Genomic DNA, 21,146 nt, shown 5'->3' on the forward strand with positions numbered 1-21,146 from the left:
TCCAGCCCAGCATTTCTCATGATGTACTCTGCATATAAGTTAAATAAGCAGGATGACAACATATACAACCTTGACATATTCCTTTTCCTATTTGGAACCAGTCTGTTGTTCCATGTCCAGTTCTAACTGTTGCTTCCTGACCTGCATACAGATTTCTCAAGAGGCAGATCAGGTGGTCTGGTATTCCCATCTCTTTCAGAATTCTCCACAGTTTATTGTGATCCACACAGTCAAAGGCTTTGGCATAGTCAATAAAGCAGAAATAGATGTTGTACTGGAACTCTCTTGCTTTTTCCATGATCCAGCGGATGTTGGCAATTTGATCTCTGCTTCCTCTGCCTTTGCTAAAACCAGCCTGAACATCTGGAAGTTCATGGTTCACATATTGCTGAAGCCTGGCTTGGAGAATTTTGAGCATTACTTTACTAGCCTGTGAGATGAGTGCAGTTGTGCGGTAGTTTGAGCATTCTTTGGCATTGCCTTTCTTTGGGATTGGAATGTTGTCATTTGATTATCATTGTCAAACATTGCCTGGAAAAGCAACCTGGGAAGACTAATTAAATAATAGAGGCCAAGATTAAACTTGATTCTAGTCCTGGCGCTCAAATTCTTGGTTGAACAGACTTTTATTTTTCTGAGCTTGGATCTCCTTGTTCGTATATGTGGAAACTATATAATATTTGCTTTTCAAGATACTTTTCGAGGAAGTCAAAATTTGAGGGGCTGGAATACAGTAGGTCATCAACATGTATTTTTGAAAGAGTGGTCTGAGAACTTGTATCAAAAAGTAAGAGAGAATGAATAGTTAAAATTAGAATAAACAATAAAAGATACATGTATATAGACCATTGCTTCCCAGGGTACACTTATTGTATAAAATGTGATCAAGAAAGTTGTTTTAGGAAATGTTTCAGTTACTTGTTTAGTTTTCCTGAGGTCCCAGGTTGCAGAAACTACACATAAGATTCTGGCGACTTCCCTGGTGGTCCAGTGGTTGAGAATCCTCCTTCCAGTGCATGGGACGTGGGCTGGATCCCTTGTCAGGAACTAAGATCGCACATGCCATGGGGCAGCTAAGCCTGTACACCACAACTAGAGAGGCCTTGTGCTGCAGCGGAGCCTGTGCGCTGCGATGAAAAGATAGTGACGCAGCCAAATAAATAAATAAATATTTTAAAAAATTCTATAGGCATTGCAAGTTATTACTGCAGGGAAAAGCAAGGAAGCTGGAAGGGAAAAGACCATAAAATAGCAAATTAAAAAGTAAAATTCAGGGGGAAAATTAAAAGAAACATTCTCTTACCCTTGAATGTCATGTGCTGTAGTAATGATCACATATGTTCAAGTAAGATTTAGTATATGTACATTTTAAATGTCTTTGGATGGTCATTTTCTTGTTTTTATTTGGCTGTGACATATTTCTTTGACTTGGCTTCTTCAGATTGTGATCTTTTTAATCTTTAATGATTAGTTATAAACGGACTTCTTTTCTTATGTAAACGTTTACTTTTCCCAGTTGAAAATTACTGTTTCCTATCATTCTACTCTCCCATTGTTGTATCTGCCGAATTTTTTCTTTTGAAGCACAGGATTGTGAAAGTCCATTTTTAATGTTACAGAATTGCTGTAATATACTGTTAATGTTTGTTTCTTTACCTTTAGGGGTCCTATTGGGCAATAGACACCAATCCGAAGGAAGATGCGCTGCCTACTCGGCCAAAGAAGAGAGCACGATCTGTAGAACGGGTAAAAAGCTCTTTATCACTAGTTTAGTGTGGTGGGGTTATTATTTTGGAAATATAGATCTTAAAAATTCATTTCTGTATAATACTGTAATTTCCAGTATTACGTTAAGTGTAACTGTAATGAAGGTAATATTTTACTTGGGTGACATTTTCTGTTTTTTCAAAACACTTTGAGACTTATTTGATCCTGACAGCTCTTGAGTGAGGTGGGCAGTTTAGCATCAGGTAAAAGGGTTTTTGTTTGTTTATTTGTTTTGTAATGAGGGCACAGCTATCTAACTGAAGGTTAAATCCAGGGCTCTTAATTTGCTACTCTTCCCTCTCTGCATCATTGAGGACTGGTTTTATGTAACAAAACCATTCCCTTTCACTGCAGATAATCAGTCTGATTATATTGAATTTTCCTGGTTATCCTCAAAATGCCTTTTCCTGATTCCAACTATGTGATAATTATTTTGTACACAAATCTGTAAGGACCTCAAGCTGGGCTTAAATTGGGATTGGATGAGCCATGAGGTAGGGCAGCAATGGGATTTAGTCAGACATATTTATGGTGCCAGCAGAGGGAATTCAAGTACTCCAGTTACTAAGCTTTGCAAAATTAAAAGTGAACTCTCAGGTCAGAACCCTTTTTGGTTTTTTATAAACCAAAATTTAAAAAGGTTTATATTGATGGTATAGTCTTCTGGTAATAGAGTTTTAAGGCTGAGACGATGAGCTCTGTACGTAATGGTTTGAGAGGGAATGACCTTCAGTTATTGCTCTCCAGCTTTTTTTTAAAAAAAAAAAAGCGACTTTTTTTTGTATCCTTTTAAAAATTTGTATTCTATTTTTAAGTTTATTTTTTGTTAGAGGATAATACGGACTTTAATTATGTGAAAACGTAGAGAACACAGTGTTTAGCATCTATTGCCAGAATTTGAAGGAATGGGAGAAGAGTCCATGTCATTTAACCCAGAGCATTAGCACCAATGATTTTATTTTGAGGCTGAAGAATTGTGTTCTCTACCATTTGCTCTCTCCTTCTGAATTTCCTGGAACTTGAATATTTTTGGAAATTTGAATTGGTAGTTGGGTTGACAACTGGGCATTCTGTTTGGATATGAAGCCTGGCTTTTATTCTGTTACCTTGTTTCATAATTCTTAGAACAATAGTTCTTTATTTCTAAGAGCACTTTTTTTTTTTCTGAAGACCAACCATATTGTCAGTTTTATAATGGAAGTCTACGAAAATATAGTATTCTGATTACAGAATTATATTTTATATACTAAGTATATGTTTTTGCATGTGTATTTGCACATGTATTTTCTATATTTATTTTCTGTTTATATTTTTATCTTTTAAATTTAAAGCATTTAAAAGATCCAACAATTTGCCTTTGTAATATAGTTCCATAAAATATCCAGTACCAGAGCCTTTCAGTTAGTATAGTATGCTGCTGTTAAGTCACTTCAGTTGTGTCTGACTCTGGGCGACCCCATAAACGGCAGCCCACCAGGCTCCCCCGTCCCTGGGGTTCTCCAAGCAAGAACACTGGAGTGGGCTGCCATTTCCTTCTCCAATGCATGAAAGTGAAAAGTGAAAATGAAGTCGCTTAGTTGTGTCTGACCCTCAGCGAACCCATGGACTGCAGCCTTCCAGGCTCCTCCGTCCATGGGATTTTCCAGGCAAGAGTACTGGAGTGGGGTGCCATTGCCTTCTCCGTAGTATAGTATACTGATGCTTATTTTTGCCTGAGCTATGTATTGGTTGCTACTGTAGGAGAGGAGCCTAAAGAAAGAGAACAACTGTAAGCAGAGTATGTCTAATCAGGGAGACAGATGTTGTTTAATACAGAGTACAAGCTCTCACAAATACTCTGAAAGGTAATATTTTTACAAAACATAATTTTGTGCCCTGATAAACTGTTGTGTCTGTACTTTTTTATTTAGAGGGTTTTGGGGGAGCAGGTAGTATTTTTATTAGGACACAGTTTGTATTTAAGTAGTTATTGGGTTTTATCTAAGGGAGTACCTAAGATAGTCAAATAGTGAGTATGATTGTTAAACATTTAGAACTTTTTGTCAAAAACTAAACATGACCTATAGGTTGAAACTTGAAAGAGTTTTAAAATGTAGATGGTAAATATGTTAACATCCCTGAAAGCTTATTAAACTTCTGAAATGTTATTTCTTTGTCCATGTGTAAACATCAGAGTTCTGTGTGAAATATTAATATATGTCACACATTTTTGAAGAAAGAAGAGCTTTTAATGTAAGAGAAGCAGTTTTTAAAAATGCACGTAACAGTATCTTCATGTCTTAAAGGAAAAGTAAAGCCTGATTGTTATCTCCAGCCTAGTATTCTTAACACAATTGTCTGGACTGTCTTCCTGTTCCCTCCATTTACTTGAATAAACCTCTATTCTCTTTTGTCCATTGTGGTATTACTTTTTTCTTTTCTTAATCCCTGATATCAATAAGTGCCTTTCATTTTCCTTTCTCTGTTTTCTTTCATCATCTTACCATGTTTTCTTTATTTATCATGAAGTAGACGTGAATACCTAAAAAGAATTATTAATAAAGTTTAGCATGGTGAAGATGAGTGGGCTCCATGACTAGGATTCCTGTGTTTTCCTTCTGGCCTTACTCTTTACATCTTTTGTGACTTTTGGCAAATTGTTAGAATTTTTGAGCTTCAGAATCCTCAACTGTAAAGGAAAAGGATAGAAGTCTTAACAGCTGCCATGGACTAAGTGTGTTCCCCTAAATTCATACGTTCAAACCCTAATCCCAGTGTGATGGTATTTGGAGGTGAGGCCTTTGGTAGGTAATTGGATCAGGACTGTGAAGCCCTCATAAATGGGATCAGCATCGTAATAAGAATAGGCCAGCGAGCTGGCTAGCTCTTTTCTGCCATGTGAGAATACCAATGAGGATACCTGCAAAAGAGCTCTCACAAGAACCTCACCATGCTGGTACCATGATCTTGGACTTCCAGCCTCCAGAACAATGAGAAATAAATTTCTGTTTTGATAAGCCACCAGTTTATAGTATTTTGTTATAGCAACCTGAACTAAGATAACAGCATAATAAAAATATAATTGAGTTTATGTGTAGAAGTTAAGAATTTTATGTATATTAAATTATTAATTTTTATAGTAAATCCAAATAATGAAAGTGATAGACACAGATATTAAGTTGTCCAAGGGTACAAAGGACAGTAGTAAGTACCAAGGCCAGAATTATGAACTCAGTCTGCCTTAAGAGTTTCTGCTGTTTACAATTGCACTATATTGCCGCTGTGCTGAAGATCACAGCACTCAATCAGATTTCTTTTCATCTATACATATCTTTGGAGAAGGCAATGGCAACCCACTCCAGTGTTCTTGCCTGGAGAATCCCAGGGACGGGGGAGCCTGGTGGGCTGCCGTCTATGGGGTTGCGCAGAGTAGGACACGACTGAAGTGACTTAGTAGTAGTATACATATCTTATTATGAGATAATGGGCTTTATTTATTTTTGGATCTGAATACTAATTTTTTTCTTTAATGCTATTTAATAGTATTTTTAAGTAAGTTGATATACAACATTATATTAGTTTCAGGTATATAACATAGTGATCCAATATTTTTAAAGATTATACTCCATTTAAAGTTATAAAATAATGGCTATATTGCCCTGTGCTATACAGTATATCCTTGTTGCTTATTTATTTTATACATGGTAGTTTCTATCTCTTAATCCTATACCCTTACCCTGCCCCTACCTTCTTCATTCATCTCACTGGTAACACTAGTTTGTTCTCTACATCTAAGAGTCTGTTTCTCTTTTGTAATTTATTTTTGTTTGTTTTTGAGATTCAGCATATAAGTGATGACATAGAATGTTTATCTTTGTCTTTGACTTATTTCACTAAGCATAATACCCTCTGAGTTCATCCATATTGCTGCAAATGGCAGAATTTCATTCTTTTTTATGACTAATATTCCTTCATATACACACACGTTTTTAAATATATATATCTCATTTCTTTATCCAGTCACCTGTTGAGGGACACTTAAGTTGCTTTCATATTTTGACTGTTGTAAATAATGCTGCTATGAACGTTGGGGTGCATGTATCTTTTCAAATTAGCATTTTCATTTTCTTCAGGTATATACCCAGGAGTGGAATTGCTGGATCATATGGTAGTTCTTTTTTTATTTTTTGAGGAACTTTCATATTATTTTCTATAGTGGTGTACCAATTTACAATCTCACCAGCAGTATACTAGGGTTCCTTTTTCACTATATCCTTGCCAGCATTTGTTTGTAGACTTGTTGATGATAGCCGTATTTACAGGTACGCAGTGATACTGTGATTTTGATTTATGTTACTCTGATGATTGATTACTTGTTAAGCATTGTTTCATGTGCCTGTTGTTCATCTGTTTATCTTTTCTGTAAAAGTGTCAGTTCAGATCTTTTGCACATTCTTTTAATTGGGTTGTTTGTTTTTTTTTGATGTTGAGTTGTTTGAGCTCGTTTATATATTTGGGGTAGTAACTCCTTATTGGTCACATTATTTGCAAATGTTTCTCATATTTAGTAGGTCGTCTTTTTGTTTTGTTGATAGGTCTTGTTTGTTTACTTTTGCTTTTGTTTTTGCCTTAGGAAACAGACCCAAAATATTAATGCTATGATTTATGTCAATGAATGTTCTACATATAGTCTTTCCTAGGAGATTTATGTTTTTGGTCTTACATCTAGTCTTTAATCCATTTTGAGTTTTATTCTGTAATAGATTTTAAGTTTGTATGTGATGTAAGAAATGTTCTAATTTCTTTTTACATGTAGCTGTCCAGTTTTCCCAGTTTTTCATGTATTGAAGAGACTCTTCTATTGTACAGCATATTCTTGCCTCCTTTATCATAGATTAATTGGCCATAGGAGTGTAGGTTTATTTCTGGGCTCTGTCTGTTCCATTCATCTATGTACAACATATTCTTGCCTCCTTTATCATAGATTGATTGGCCATAGGAGAATAGGTTTATTTCTGGGCTCTGTCTGTTCCATTGATCTATGTACAACATATTCTTGCCTCCTTTTTCATAGATTGATTGGCCAAAGGAGTATAGGTTTATTTCTGGGCTCTGTCTGTTCCATTGATCTATGTACAACATATTCTTGCCTCCTTTATCATAGATTGATTGGCCATAGGAGTGTAGGTTTATTTCTGGGCTCTGTCTGTTCCATTGATCTATGTACAGCATATTCTTGCCTCCTTTATCATAGATTGATTGGCCATAGGAGTATAGGTTTATTTCTGGGCTCGCTCTGTTCCACTGATCTGTGTATCTGTTTTTGTCCCAGTGCCAGGCCATTCTCATGACTGTAGCTTTGTAGTATAGTTTGAAGCCAAGGAGTGTGATTTCCCAGCGTTGTTTTATTTTTCCCCCCTCAAGATTGCTTTGGCAAGTTAGGATCTTTTGTGGTTCTGTATAAATTTTAAGATTAGTTATACTTCTGTGAAAAATGTTATAGGTATTTTGATAAGAATTGCATTAGGGCTGTAGATTGCTTTGGGTAGTATGGTTATTTTAACAATATTAGTTCTTCCAGTCCAAATACCTGGGATATCTTTGCCTTTCTTTGTATATATCCTTAGTTTCCTTCATCAGCATTTCATAATTTTCACAGTATATGTATTTCACTTCCTTATTTAAGTATATTCCTATGGGGTCGCATAGAGTTGGACACGACTGAAGTGACTTAGCAGCAGGAGCAGGTGTTTTTACTGTTTTTGATGGAATTTTAAATGGCGTTTTCTTGCTTTTTCTTTCTGATAGTTCATTATTGGTGTAAAAAAAGCAACAGATGTCTATATATTAATATCGTATCTTACAACTTTACTGAATTCATTTCCTAGTTGATAGGTTTTTTTTTTTTTTGCTACAGACTTTAGGGTTTCTATATATAGTATGATGATATCTGTAAATAGTGACAGCTTTATTTATAACCTTCCAATTTTTTCCTGTCTGATTGCTGTGGTTAAGACTTCCAGTACTATATTATATAAGAAATGGCAAAAGTGGGGATTCTTAGCTTATTCCTGATTTTAAAGGAAAGGTTTTCAGCTTTTCACTATTGAGTATTGGCTGTTAGTTTGTCGTGCATGGCCTCTGTTATGCTGATATATTCTTTCTATACTAACTCTGATGAGAGATTTTATCATAAGTGAATGTTTAGCTTTGTCACATGCTTTTTTTGTGTGTCTTTATATTTTGTTGAATTTGGCTTGCCAATATTTTGTTGAGTATTTTTGCATCTATATTCATCAGAGATACTGGCTTGTCATTTTCTTTTTTTGTAGTGTCTTTGCCCGGTTTTAGTTAACCAGATCTCATTTTAAGAGAACCCACCACATTTAATCTATATCTATATATGCATACACATATATATATAATTCTCATAAATACTATTACAAATGACAACAAATTACTATGTAATTAAAGCAACATGTTAGAGCAAGCAGTGGTAACTAAAGTGACTCGAAGTAGAAAATGCTTCTGTGGGAAAGCCTATAGGAAGAGGAGTAAAACTTAGAAATTTGACGCAGAAGTATAACTTTTTTGCATAGAAAATAGTAAAAGATCGGGGACTAACCTGGTTGGTTCAGTGGTTAAAACCCCGCACTTCCACTTCAAGGGCCACAGGTTTGATCCCTGGTTGGGAAACTAAGATCCTGAATTGTTAGACAGAGTGGTTTTGTTGCTTGAAGTGAACTCTTACCACTTGCCTTTCTTCTCTGAGACTGAGTGTGAATGAGGGAGGCTTTAGTTAAAGGTATATATGGGCAGAGGAAGGAATGCAGTCTACATACTCTCAGAACTCGTAGAACTGAAAAACATTTCAATTGGGCAAACATATACTGAGTGTACATTGTGTGGGAGGAACTACGTGTTGCCTCCATGAGATACACTGAAATAAAATTTCTTGAGAAATGCTACTCATTTTTGTAGGCTAGAAAGTGTTTCATAAGGGATTATTTTGATCATTGGGTGAGATTTACTTTTTGTTTTTTAACAGTATTGTTGGAGATAGTTTATGTACAGCTAATTGAATGTTTAAAATTTACAGTTTGAGGATTTTTGTCATGTGAAGTTATTACTAGTTGACAGTATGAACATTTCTATCACACCCAAAAGTTTGCTCATTTCCTTTTGTAACTTGTGCCTCCCGCCACTCTTATCCCAGACAACCCAATGTGGGGAGAATTGACATCTTAACAGTATTATTTCAAGCCATGAAAGTGTGATATCTTTCTATTCATTACTTTGTTAATTTCTCTCAGGAATGTTTAGTTTTCAGTGTAGAGGACTTGGATGTTTCCAGTTCAGTTTAATCATGAATGTTTTGGATTTGGATGCTACATGTTTTAAAGTTCAGTTTTTTGCTGCTAGTAATAAAAATGTAATTAATTTTTGTATATTAAACTTGTATCCTGCAATCTTGTTAATTCTAGTATTTTTTAAAGATGCCTTGGGATTTCTATAATTATGTTATCTGCAAGTAGACACTTTTCCTATGTCTTTCCTTCCTCCTCTGTCTCTTTGTAGAACCTTACTGCAGTGATGAGAATCTCTCATTTCAAGTCCTTACTTGAAGTGAGAAAGTGGGCATCCAGCCTTATTTCCATTCTTAGGAGGAAGGTATCCAATCTTTCACCCCTAAATATGACATAAGCTGTAGGGGTTTTGTAGATGCTGTTTGTCAGACTGAGGAAGTTCTCTAGTAAGCCCAGTTTATTGAGTGTTTATCATGAATGGGTGTAAATTTTTTTAACTGCTCTTTTTGTTTGTATTGAAGTGATTATATGACTTTTCTTTTATTCTGTTTGAGTGTTGAATTACATTGATTGCATTTGAAATGTTGAACCTTGTATTCCTTAGATGAACCCTTACTGAGTCATGATATTCAGTTCAGTTCAGTTCAGTCGCTCAGTCGTGTCTGACTCTTTGCAACCCCATAAATCGCAGCACGCCAGGCCTCCCTGTCCATCACCAAATTCCGGAGTTCACTCAGACTCACGTTCATTGAGTCCATGATGCCATCCAGCCATCTCATCCTCGGTCGTCCCCTTCTCCTGCCCCCAATCCCTCCCAGCATCAGAGTCTTTTCCAATGAGTCAACTCTTTGCATGAGGTGGCCAAAGTACTGGAGTTTCAGCTTTAGCATCATTCCTTCCAAAGAAATCCCAGGGTTGATCTTCAGAATGGACTGGTTGGATCTCCTTGCAGTCCAAGGGACTCTCAAGAGTCTTCTCCAACACCACTGTTCAAAAGCATCAATTATCATCCCATTAATGTATCGTTGGGTTCCTTTTGCTAGTATCTGAAGGATTTTCGCATCCGTGTTCATGAGGGATGTGGACACAACAAAAATCAAGTAGTCAGAACATTAAAAGATTATGTTCATGAAAAGACCTCTCAAGTTAATGAATTTAGCACTTTTCTATGTATGGGAAGATGCAAGAGTCTGGGCTCATTGAAATCATTCCTTTGATAGATTATGCACCTTCACTGTCGAGGGTCCATATCCTGTTTTTCTGCATCCTGAATCCCCTCAGGGTGGCTGCAGTGGCTGATGGCTTGATGGCCTTATCATCTTTTGTTTACTTATTTGACAGATGACATTTTTTCATCTGTAGTAATATTGGCTAGGTTTTGATATTAGGGTTATGCTAGCCTCATAAAACTGATAGGGGTGTATTCCTTCTATTTTCTGAAAAATTTCTTGATTGGTAAATTAATATATCTTCCTTGAATATTTGAGAAAATTCATCAGTGAATTCATCTTGACCTGAAGCTGAAGATGTTTTCTATGTGTGTGAAGGCTCGGCCTGTAAACAATCTGCCTGCAATACAGGAGACCTGGGTTCGATCCCTGGGTTGGGAAGATATCCTGGAGAAGGGAAAAGCTACCCACTTCAGTATTCTGGCCTGGAGAATTCCATGGACTGTATAATCCATGGGGTGGCAACGAGTTGGACACAACTGAGCAAATTTCCCTTTCAGTTTCACTTTTGATAGTTACTTTGTTATGGGACTGTTCACATTTTCTCTTTTTATTCCAGTTTTGGTAAATTATGTTCTTAAGGAATTTTGTCCCTTGTATCTAAGTAGTTATATTTGTTAGTGTAAAGTGGATCATAATATTCTCTTACTTTAATATATATAGAGTCTGTAGTAATAACTCTTCATTCTTGGTATTGATGATTTGTTTTCTCTTTTTTCTTCATTGGTATAGCTAAAGGTTTGTCAATTTTGTGAGTCTTTTCAAAGAATCGGGTTTTGTCTTAAAAATATTTTTTTTTCTGTTGGTTTTCTGTTTTTATTTCTATTTTTATCTTTATCATTTACTTCTTTTTTATTTCTTTCTCAGTTCAGTTCAGTTCAGTCGCTCAGTCCTGTCAGACTCTTTGTGACCCCATGGACCGCAGCACACCAAGCTTCCCTGTCCATCACCAATTCCTGGAGCTTACTCAAACTCAGGTCGATCGAATCGGTGATGCCATCCAAACATCTCATTCTCTGTTGTTCTCCCGCCTTCAAGCTCTCCCAGCATCAGGATCTTTTCAAATAAATCAGCTCTTTGCATCAGGTGGCCAAAGTATTGGAGCTTCAGCTTCAGCATCAGTCCTTCCAATGAAAATTCAGAACTGATTTCCCTTAGGATGGACTGGTTGGATCTCCTTGCAGTCCAAGGGACTCTCAAGCATCTTCTCCAACACCACAGTTCAAAAGACCAATTCTTTGGCACTCAGCTTCCTTTATAGTCCAGCTCTCACATCCATACATGACTACTGGAAAAACCATAGCTTTGACTAGATGGACCTTTGTTGACAAAGTAATGTTTGACTTTTTAATATGCTACCTAGGTTGGTCATAGCTTTTCTTCCAAGGAGTAAGCATCTTTTAATTTCATGGCTGCAGTCACCATCTGCAGTGATTTTGCAGCCAAAAAAAGATAAGTCTCACTGTTTCCACTGATTCCCCATCTATTTGCCATGAAGTGATGGGACTAGATGCCATGATCTTCATTTTCTGAATGTTGAGTTTTTAGCCAGCTTTTTCACTCTTCTCTTTCACTTTCATCAAGAGACTCTTTATTTCCTATTCACTTTCTGCCATAAGGCTGTTGTCGTCTGCATATCTGAGGTTATTGATATTTCTCCCACAATCTTGATTCCAGCTTGTACTTCATCCAGCCTGGCATTTCTCATGAAGTAGCCTGCATATAAGCAGGGTGACAGTATACAGCCTTGACGAACTCCTTTCTCAATTTGGAACCAGTCTGTTGTTCCATGTATAGTTCTGTTTCTTCTTGACCTGCATATAGGAGTCAGGTCAGGTGGTCTGGTATTCCCATCCCTTTAAGAATTTTCCACAGTTTGTTGTGATCCACACGGTCAAAGCCTTTGGCATACATAGAAATAGATGTTTTTCTGGAACTCTCTTGCTTTTTTGATGCTCCACCGATGTTGGCAATTTGATCTCTGGTTCCTCTGCCTCTTCTGAATCCAGCTGGAACATCTGGAAGTTCATGGTTCATGTACGTTGAAGCCTGGCTGGAGAATTTTGAGCATTACTTCACTAGCGTGTGAGATGAGTGCAACTGTGTGGTAGTTTGAACATTGAAATGAAAACTGACCTTTTCCAGTCCTGTGGCCACTGCTGAGTTTTCCAAATTTGCTGGCATATTGAGTGCAGCATTTTCACAGTATCATCTTTCAGGATTTGAAATAGCTCAACTGGAATTCCATCACTTCCATTAGCTTTGTTCATAGCAGTGCTTTCTAAGGCTCACTTGACTTCATGTTCCAGGATGTCTGGCTCTAGGTGAGTGATCACACCATTGTGGTTATCTGGATCCTGAAGATCTTTTTTGTACAGTTCTTCTGTGTATTCTTGCCATCTCTTAATATCTTCTGCTTCTGTTAGGTCCATACTGTTTCTGTCCTTTATCGAGCCCATCTTTGCATGATATGTTCCCTTGCTATCTCTAATTTTCTTGAAGAGATCTCTAGTCTTTCCCATTCTGTTATTTTCCTCTATTTCTTTGCATTGGTCGCTGAGGAAGGCTTTCTTATCTCTCCTTTCTATTCTTTGGAACTCCGCATTCAAATGGGTATATATTTCCTTTTCTCCTTTACCTTTAGCTTTTTTTCTTTTCTCAGATGTTTGTAAGGTCTCCTCAAGACAATCATTTTACCTTTTTGCATTTCTTTTTCTTGGGGATGGTCTCAATCCCTGTCTCCTGTACAGTATCACGAACCTCCATCCATAGTTCTTCAGGCACTCTCGTCTGTCAGATCTAATCCCTTGAATCTGTTTGTCACTTCCACTGTATAATTGTAAGGGATTTGATTTAGGTCATAACCTGAATGCTTTTTGGTTTTTCCTACTTTCTTCAATTTTAGTCTGAATTTGGGAATAAGGAGTTCATGATCTAAGCCACAGTCAGCTCCCAGTCCTGTTTTTGCTGACTGTGTATACCTTCTTCATCTTTGACTGCAAAGAGTATAATCAGTCTGATTTCAGTATTGACCATCTGGTGATGTCCATGTGTAGCATCTTCTCTTGTGTTGTTCAAAGAGGGTATTTGCTATTACCCATGCATTCTCTTGGCAAAACTCTGTTAGCCTTTCCTCTGCTTCAGTTTGTACTCCAAGGCTAAATTTGCCTGTTACTCCAGGTATCTCTTGACTTCCTACTTTGCATTCCAGTCCCCAGTGATGAAAAGGACATCTTTTTTTGGTGTTAGTTCTAGAAGGTCTTGTAGGTCGTCATAGAACCATTTAACTTAGCTTCTTCGGCGTTAGTGGTTGAGGCATCGACCTGTATTACTGTGATGTTGAATGTTTGCCTTGGAAACGAACAGAGATCATTCTGTCTTTTTTGAGATTGTTTTTGAGGGTATTAACTTCAGCTTTCTAATTATACAGGATCACTACCACCACATCTGTGTCCCAGGGTTGCAGCGAGAGGGAAAGAGAATGGGGGACAAGCAAATTCTTTTCAAAGACGTGACCCAAAAGTTGCACACATCACTGTTGCTTAAATCCCATTTGTCACACCTTAGTCCCATCGCTGCAGATAGTTGTAAATGAGGCTGGAAAAGGTGATCTTTAGCTGGGCACTGATGAATTAATGACTACAGAGATCCATTACTAAAAGGTAGAAGAGGGAGAGATTGGCATTAGTGGAATATTAGTGGTATCAGCTACAGAAGTTTGTCTCTAATATTTGTAAACTCACTCCATAGCCCATGGTGACTATCAGGTCAGTGGGTGTGTGCTGCATCACTTCATTTGTGTCTGACTTTTTGCAACCCTATGAACGATAGCCCACCAGGCTCCTCTGTCCATGGGATTCTCCAGGCAAGAATACTGGATTGGGTTGCCATTTCCTTCTCCATATCAGGTTAGTAGTAGCCTATTAAAATATAGTAGAAGATAATTCAGCAAGGAGTTTATTTTCAGAAACAAAATACAAAACTGGATGTTGGAGAATTTTGTGAAATAACTTCAAATTGTGTTAAATTTGGTGGTTTTATGAGCTAATAATTATTTATTTTGTTCTTGTATTTTAGGCCTCAACTCCATATAGCATAGATTCAGATTCTTTGGGAATGGAGTGTATTATTTCGGGAAGTGCCTCTCCAACTCTGGCAATCAACACTGTGACTAACAAAGTAATTCTTTTTTTTGAACACTTTTGAAATGTCATTGAGTAATACATTTTATTTGCTTTTATAGTAACAACAGGTTTCTTTATGGTTGAGGTTCAAGAAGATACCAGTTTGACCAAACCATACATGGCAGTTTGAAAGCTGAATCCTCAATGCTTTTTAGCTTTACATAAGTTAAAAGTAAATAAATAATTCTCTGGAAAATTGAAAGATACTTATTGGGAAGCTCTATAGTAAATCTAAATTCTTGACATTTCCGGTCCCCAAAACTTTTTGAGTACAGCATTTTATTGAATCAGTTTGTTTCAAAATCATTGGTTACCCCTCTAAATATGTGATTTAAAAAAAGATTGACAAAATCCCAGGGCATCAGCTGAATCCAATAAGGTAAATAATTCAGGCAAACTTCTAGAGTTGATTTGAATGTTGGTCAACATCTTTCATGATATTCAAGTCTAGGTACATACCCAGAAATAATATGAGGTAGTCTACTGCAATTTTTTATTTTTTACACAAGGGTCAAAACTTTGTGCCAGCTCTATTTGTATCAAGAGATATTTGAAATGAAGGTAATTTCTTAACCTCATATCTTAAAACCCTATAAAGGCTGTGGGAGGTTCATGAAGTAACTCAGTTCTGTGCATTTGTTTCCTCCTTACTGGACCATGATGGGCACCTTGAGGACATATATCTCCCACACTTGTACTCATAATCTGTCATCTTGCTTTTACCCTCTCTTCTTATTTCCCTTGTTTTCACTTGCTCTTTGTTTTTTATCTCTCATTCTTTACTCTCTTATGCACCTACGTAAACACAAACACATGCACATACCAATTGCTATATGTAGTAGCTTTCTATTTGTTAAAGTTAATGGATTAACAGAGGACAGGTTATAATCAGAGTCAGATTTCTAATTTAGATAGGAAACTGGCAGCTGAGATAAAGAGTAATAATTTTTCTCAGATAACAATATACAGGCTGATGCCACCAGAATCACTTAGGAGAGGGGTGAGTATGTTAGTGTGTGTGTTTGTTTGGTGGTGGTAGTAATTCCTAGATTCCATTGCAGGCCTACCAAATCAGTTACTTGATCTTTTTGGAGAGGACCCAGAAATCGGTACTTTTAAAAATCATCCCTAAGGGTACCCAGCTAGACTTGAGTATTTCTGGTGAAACCTGTGGGCTGGAATCAGAAGTATCCAGTACTGTTCTTTGCAGTAGTCCAAGTAGGAGATACTGAGGCCTAAACATGGAAGTTGTGGCTGTGAGGAAACAATTAGAAAATAGTAATGCAGAGACTTCGTGACTAAATAAAGGAGCTGGAGTTTTTGGACTTCTGCTTTCAGATATGATAGAATAGCTAGTATCGGATTAACCCTTCTCCCTATCTATATAAAATTACTACTCCACCCCCCCCACCCACCCCCCCCTACCAGTTAAAAAGAGGGGAAGAGGCATTGGAGAAAAAGATAGGACTTCAGAAGTGAAAGTCTCAGTAAAAAGGATAGCACACTGAGATAAGCTATGCACATTTTCCTTTGGGACGTTTCCCACTTCTCAGTGCATGGCATAGAGGCTGAACAGAAAACTGCCAACCTTGAGCAGTCATTGAGCCAGGGAGATAAAAGCTGAAGTTTGAGCTTGCCAAAGATCCAGGGCTTAAGGACCATTATCCTGAGGAATCTCAAAAGTGACCTCAACTTTTAGCAAGCAGTATCCACTTAAGGCTTTTGCTGACCACTAACCTGTGTGTGCTTGGATTTGGACACAGACAAATCAAGTAGAGCTGGCACTAGCCAGGATTCAGCAGTCTCATAGAGAAGGGGGAACAAAAATTGTAGTTCTTCCAGAAGGGAGCTATGGTAAACACCCCAGTATTTCAGATCAATAATTCAGAAAGATTATATTCTATGAGTAAGAGCAAACCAAAAATAACACCAGTCTCAAACTGTTAATAGCGTGGTATGCTAATATTCTACTTGCCAAAAGGAAACTAAATTTTTTTCTGGAAAATAACATATCCTCAGCTTTTTCAAGTTTTCGTAAGTTAGGTCTTGTTTTCAGGAAAGAATTGTCAGACATTCCAGGAAACAAGACCAAATAATTAAATGCCAAGACAGGGGAAAGACGAAGGATATCACAGTATCCACAAGTGATCTAGATACTGATTTTTAAATAACTATGACTAATATGTTGAAGAAAATTGGCCAATTATAGAAAATTTAATTGGAATCTGTGTGGAAGAATCGAGAGACCTAAAAAGTATTACAACTGAAATTAAGAATTCAATGGATGGGTTTAAGAGAAGATTAGACCCACCAGAGGAGAGAATCAGTGAACTGGAAGATAGATCAGTAGAAAATGTGCAGATTGACACATGAAGGAAAATCATGGACAATTCAGAAAATTTAGGAGATAAATGGGATATAGGGGAAAAAAGCTCTAACGAACTTGCCATTAGGGTTCCAGAGGAGAAGAAAAAGGGAATAGAGAAGAAACAGTGTTTTAATTTTTTAAGACTGATAAAAGATAACACAGTACAGATTCAAGAAGTCCTGAGAAGCTCAGGAAAGACCAAATAAAAGAAATCACTATTAGGCAAATAAAAATCAAAACTACAAAAAATAAGAATTAAAAAAAAACCTTAAAATCAGGAAAATAACAGGCAACTTTACTGAATTCTGAATAGAAATGATGAAAGGCACCACCAGAATGAAATTTTTGTAGTGCTGAAAGGAAATACCTGCTAACCCAGAATTCTCAAATTAGAATTTCTATGAAAAAGGGTTAAAAAATAGTCTTTTACAGAAACAAAATGTTAAAGAATGTTACTAGTTCACCCATATTTAAAAAATTAAAGGAGGTTAATTTTTCACATAGAAGGAAAATTGTCTTTTGCAGAAAAGAATGAAGAAAACCAAAAGAATATGTATGTCAGTAAATATAAATATGTATTGAGTGATTAAAACAATAGCAGTGCTGTTGTATAACACAATGATTTGGAGTCTAAAATACTTGCAGAAGTTAAAAAGTACGTGACAGTACTAGGGTAAGATAGGAAATACATTTACTTAATGTCTTCACATTGTGTGGCAAGTAGTAAAAGTACTAACTCAAAGACATGTAGCAAAATAGAGGGTACTGATTCTTAATACTTCAGTATATATCAGAATAACTAGGAAGGCTTGTTAAAAACTCAGATTCCTGGGCCCTACTCTGAGAATTTCTGGTTCTCTTAGTCTGGATTGAGATCTGAAAAACTGCATTTCTTTTAAGTTCTCAGGTATTGGTCTTTTATTGGTTCAGGTTCCTTACCTTATAAACCACTGCTCTAGCTTACTACAAGAATAGTAAAAGAATATTACCAAGTAAGGAAAAATAATAAATCCTTGATTAATCCAAAATAGCCAAGAGAGGAGAAAAAAATGAACAGAGAGGAAATGGGAACACAGGAAAATAAATAGTATTTAAATCTATTTGCATTAGGAAATAATGTTAAATGTAAATGCATTGAATATTCCATTTAAAAGGCAAAGAATCTTTTCTGACCACAACAGCATGAAACTAGAAATCAACTATAGAAAGAGGAATAAGAAAAGAAAAAAAAAAAAAGATTATATGGCGGCTAAACAACCAATGCATCCACAATGAAATCAGAGAAATTTAGAAACGCCTGAGACAAATGGCAGACAGCATGCACAATGTATGGGGTGCAGCACGGCAGCTCCTAGGGGGGTGGTTCAGAGTGATGCCGGCCTCCTCGGAGAAACAAGGGGGCGCAAGCAACCTGCCACCTGCAAGAATGAGAGAGAGTACACAAAGCCTAAAGGCAGCAGAGGAAAGGAAGGAGAAACAGAGATTTTTAAAAAGTAGGGAAAAATCAAAACCAAGAGCTGGTTCTGTGAAAGGGTAAAAACAATATTAACAAACTTCTGGCCAGGCTCACCAAGCAGAAGAGAGGACCCAAATGAAGTAAGAAATGAAAGAGAAGTAATAACTGATAACTGCAAAATTACAAAAAACCATAAGAGAATACTTTGAACTAAGAAATGGACAAGTTTCTAGAAAAATACAGCCTACCAAAACTGAATCAAGAAGAAATAACATAATACACCAGAAGTGAAATAGAATCTGAAAAAAAAAAACAAAAAACAAAAAAAACAGAAAACAGAAATCACTGCAGACAGTCTAGGACCAGATGGCTTCACTGAAGAAATCTAGCAACCATACCAAGAATTTATACCAGTCCTTCTCAAACTCTTCCAAAAGATTGAAAAGGGGGAACTCTTCCAAAGTCATTCTATGAAGCTGTTATAACTGTGATACCAAAACCAGACATAGACAGTAACAAAAAAGAAAATTACAGGATAATATCTTTGATTCATATAGATGCAAAAATTTTCAACAAAATATTAGCAAGCCAAATCGAAGAATACATAAAATTTCTTAGTTGGCTCAGAATCTGCTTGCCAATGCAGGAGCCACAGGAGACATGGGTTTTTATCTGGGTTGGGAAGATCCCCTAGAGAAGGAAATAGCAACCCACTCCAATATTCTTGCCAGGATAATCCCATGGAAAGAGACGTCTGGTGAGTTACAGTCCCTGATTGTGAAAGAGTTGGACATTACTAAGCGACTGAGGATGATACTATGATCAAGTCGGATTCATCTCAGGGTCACAAGAATGGATTGGTATATGCACTATATTTTTAAAATCGCTATACTATTCAAAGCAGTCTAAACAGTTAATGGGATCCCTATAAAATTACCTATGATGTTTTTCACAGAACTAGAATAATCCTAAAATTTATGTGGAACCATAAAAAAAAAAACAGAATCGCCATAGTAAACCTGAGGAAAAAGAACAAAGCTAGACGCATAACCTTCCCAGACTTCAGACAATACTGCAAAGCTGTTGTAATCAAAACAGCATGATATTGACAGAAAAACATACATATGGATCAATGGAACAGAATACAGAGCCCAGAAATAAATCCGCCCACTGTAGTCAATTAATCTTGACTAAGGACACAAGAATACACAATTGAGAAAAGATAGTCTCTTGAGTAATGACAGAAAGTGGAGAGGAACTGAAGAGCCTCTTGATGAGAGTGAGAGAGGAGAGTGAAAAAGCTCACTTGAAACTCAACAATAAAGAAACTAAGATCATGGCATCTAGTTCCATCACTTCATGGCAAATAGATGGGGGGAAAGTGGAAGCAGCTACAGATTGTATTTTGGGGAGCTCCAAAATCACTGCAGATGGTGACTGCAGCCATGAAATTAAAGGACGCATGCTCTATCTTGAGAAAGAAAAAATGGAACTGGAGGAATCAAGCTCCCTGACTCAGATTATACTCAGATTATACTACAAAGTTAACTAATCAAAATAATATTGTATTGGGACAAAAACAGAAGTATAGATCAATGGAATAGGATAGAAAACCCAGAAATAAACCTTTGCACCTGTGGTCAATTAATCTATGACAGAGGAGGCAAGACTATACAACAAACAAATGGTGCTGGGAAAACTGGACAGCTATATGTAAAACAATGAAATTAGATCATTCTTTAACTCCATACAGAAACATAAGCTCAAAATGGATTAAAAACCTATTTATAAGACTGGATGCTGTAAAATTAGAGGAAAACATAGGCAGAACACTCTCTGACATAAATCGCAGCAATATCTTTTTCATTCCATCTTCCAGTATAATGGAAATAAAAACAAAAGGAAACAAATGGGAACTACTTACACTCAGGAGCTTTTGCACAGCAAACAATAATTAAACCGTAAAGACAACCCACAGATTGGGAGAAAATATTTGCAAATGATGTGACAGATAAGGGATTAGTCTCCAGAATTTACAAAGAGCTCATGACACTCAACAGCATCAAAACAACCCACTCAAAAAATGGACAGAAGACCTAAATAGACATTTCTCCAAAGAAGGCATACAGATGGACATTAGGCACATGAAAAGATGTTCAGCGTTGCTAATTACTAGAGAAATGTGAATCAGAACTACAATGAGATATCACTTCACATCACCCAGAATGGCTATCATCAAAATTTAACAAACAGTAATTGCTGGAGAAGGGTAGAGAGAAGGGACCCTTGTACACTGATGGTGGGAATGTAAATTTGTATCGCTACTATGGAGAACAGTATGGAGGTTCCTTAAAAACTGAAAATAGAGCTACCATGTGACCCTGCAATCCCACTCCTAGGCATATATCTGGATAAAAATGTGATTCAAAAGGATACATGCACCCCAGTGTTCGTTACTTGACTGTTTACAATAGCCAAAACCTGGAAGCAACCTAAATGTCCATTGACAGAGGAATGGATAAAGAAGATGTGGTACATACAGTGAAATACTGCTAAGTCACTTCAGTCATGTCTGACTCTGTGCGACCCCATAGACGGCAGCCCACCAGGCTCCCCCGTCCCTGGGATTCTCCAGGCAAGAACACTGGAGTGGGTTGCCATTTCCTTCTCCAATGCATAAAAGTGAAAAGTGAAAGTGAAGTCGCTCAGTCGTGTCCGACTCTTAGCGACCCCATGGACTGCAGCCTACCAGGCTCTTCCATCCATGGGATTTTCCAGGCAAGAGTACTGGAGTGGGCTGCCATTGCCTTCTCTGTGAGTGAAATACTACTCAGTTGTAAAAAAAGAATGAAATAA

The 21,146-nt window shown here is 36.9% G+C and overlaps 1 protein-coding gene across 2 annotated transcripts in view; it reads left to right on the forward strand.

The window, feature by feature from the left end:
* The window catches only part of FOXJ3 (forkhead box J3), a 149,231-nt gene that overhangs the window by 96,386 nt on the left and 31,699 nt on the right, over window positions 1-21,146 (forward strand). Inside the window, exons 5-6 of one of the 2 annotated variants that reach the window (XM_052637053.1) lie at window positions 1,663-1,746; window positions 14,360-14,461. In XM_052637053.1, the coding sequence (XP_052493013.1) occupies window positions 1,663-1,746; window positions 14,360-14,461 (186 nt within the window). The remainder of the gene's footprint in view (window positions 1-1,662; window positions 1,747-14,359; window positions 14,462-21,146) is intronic. The other variant, XM_052637054.1, reaches the window with a different exon arrangement.

This window comes from Budorcas taxicolor, chromosome 3 (assembly GCF_023091745.1).
Source record: "Budorcas taxicolor isolate Tak-1 chromosome 3, Takin1.1, whole genome shotgun sequence".
NCBI classification, from domain to species: Eukaryota; Metazoa; Chordata; class Mammalia; order Artiodactyla; family Bovidae; genus Budorcas; species Budorcas taxicolor.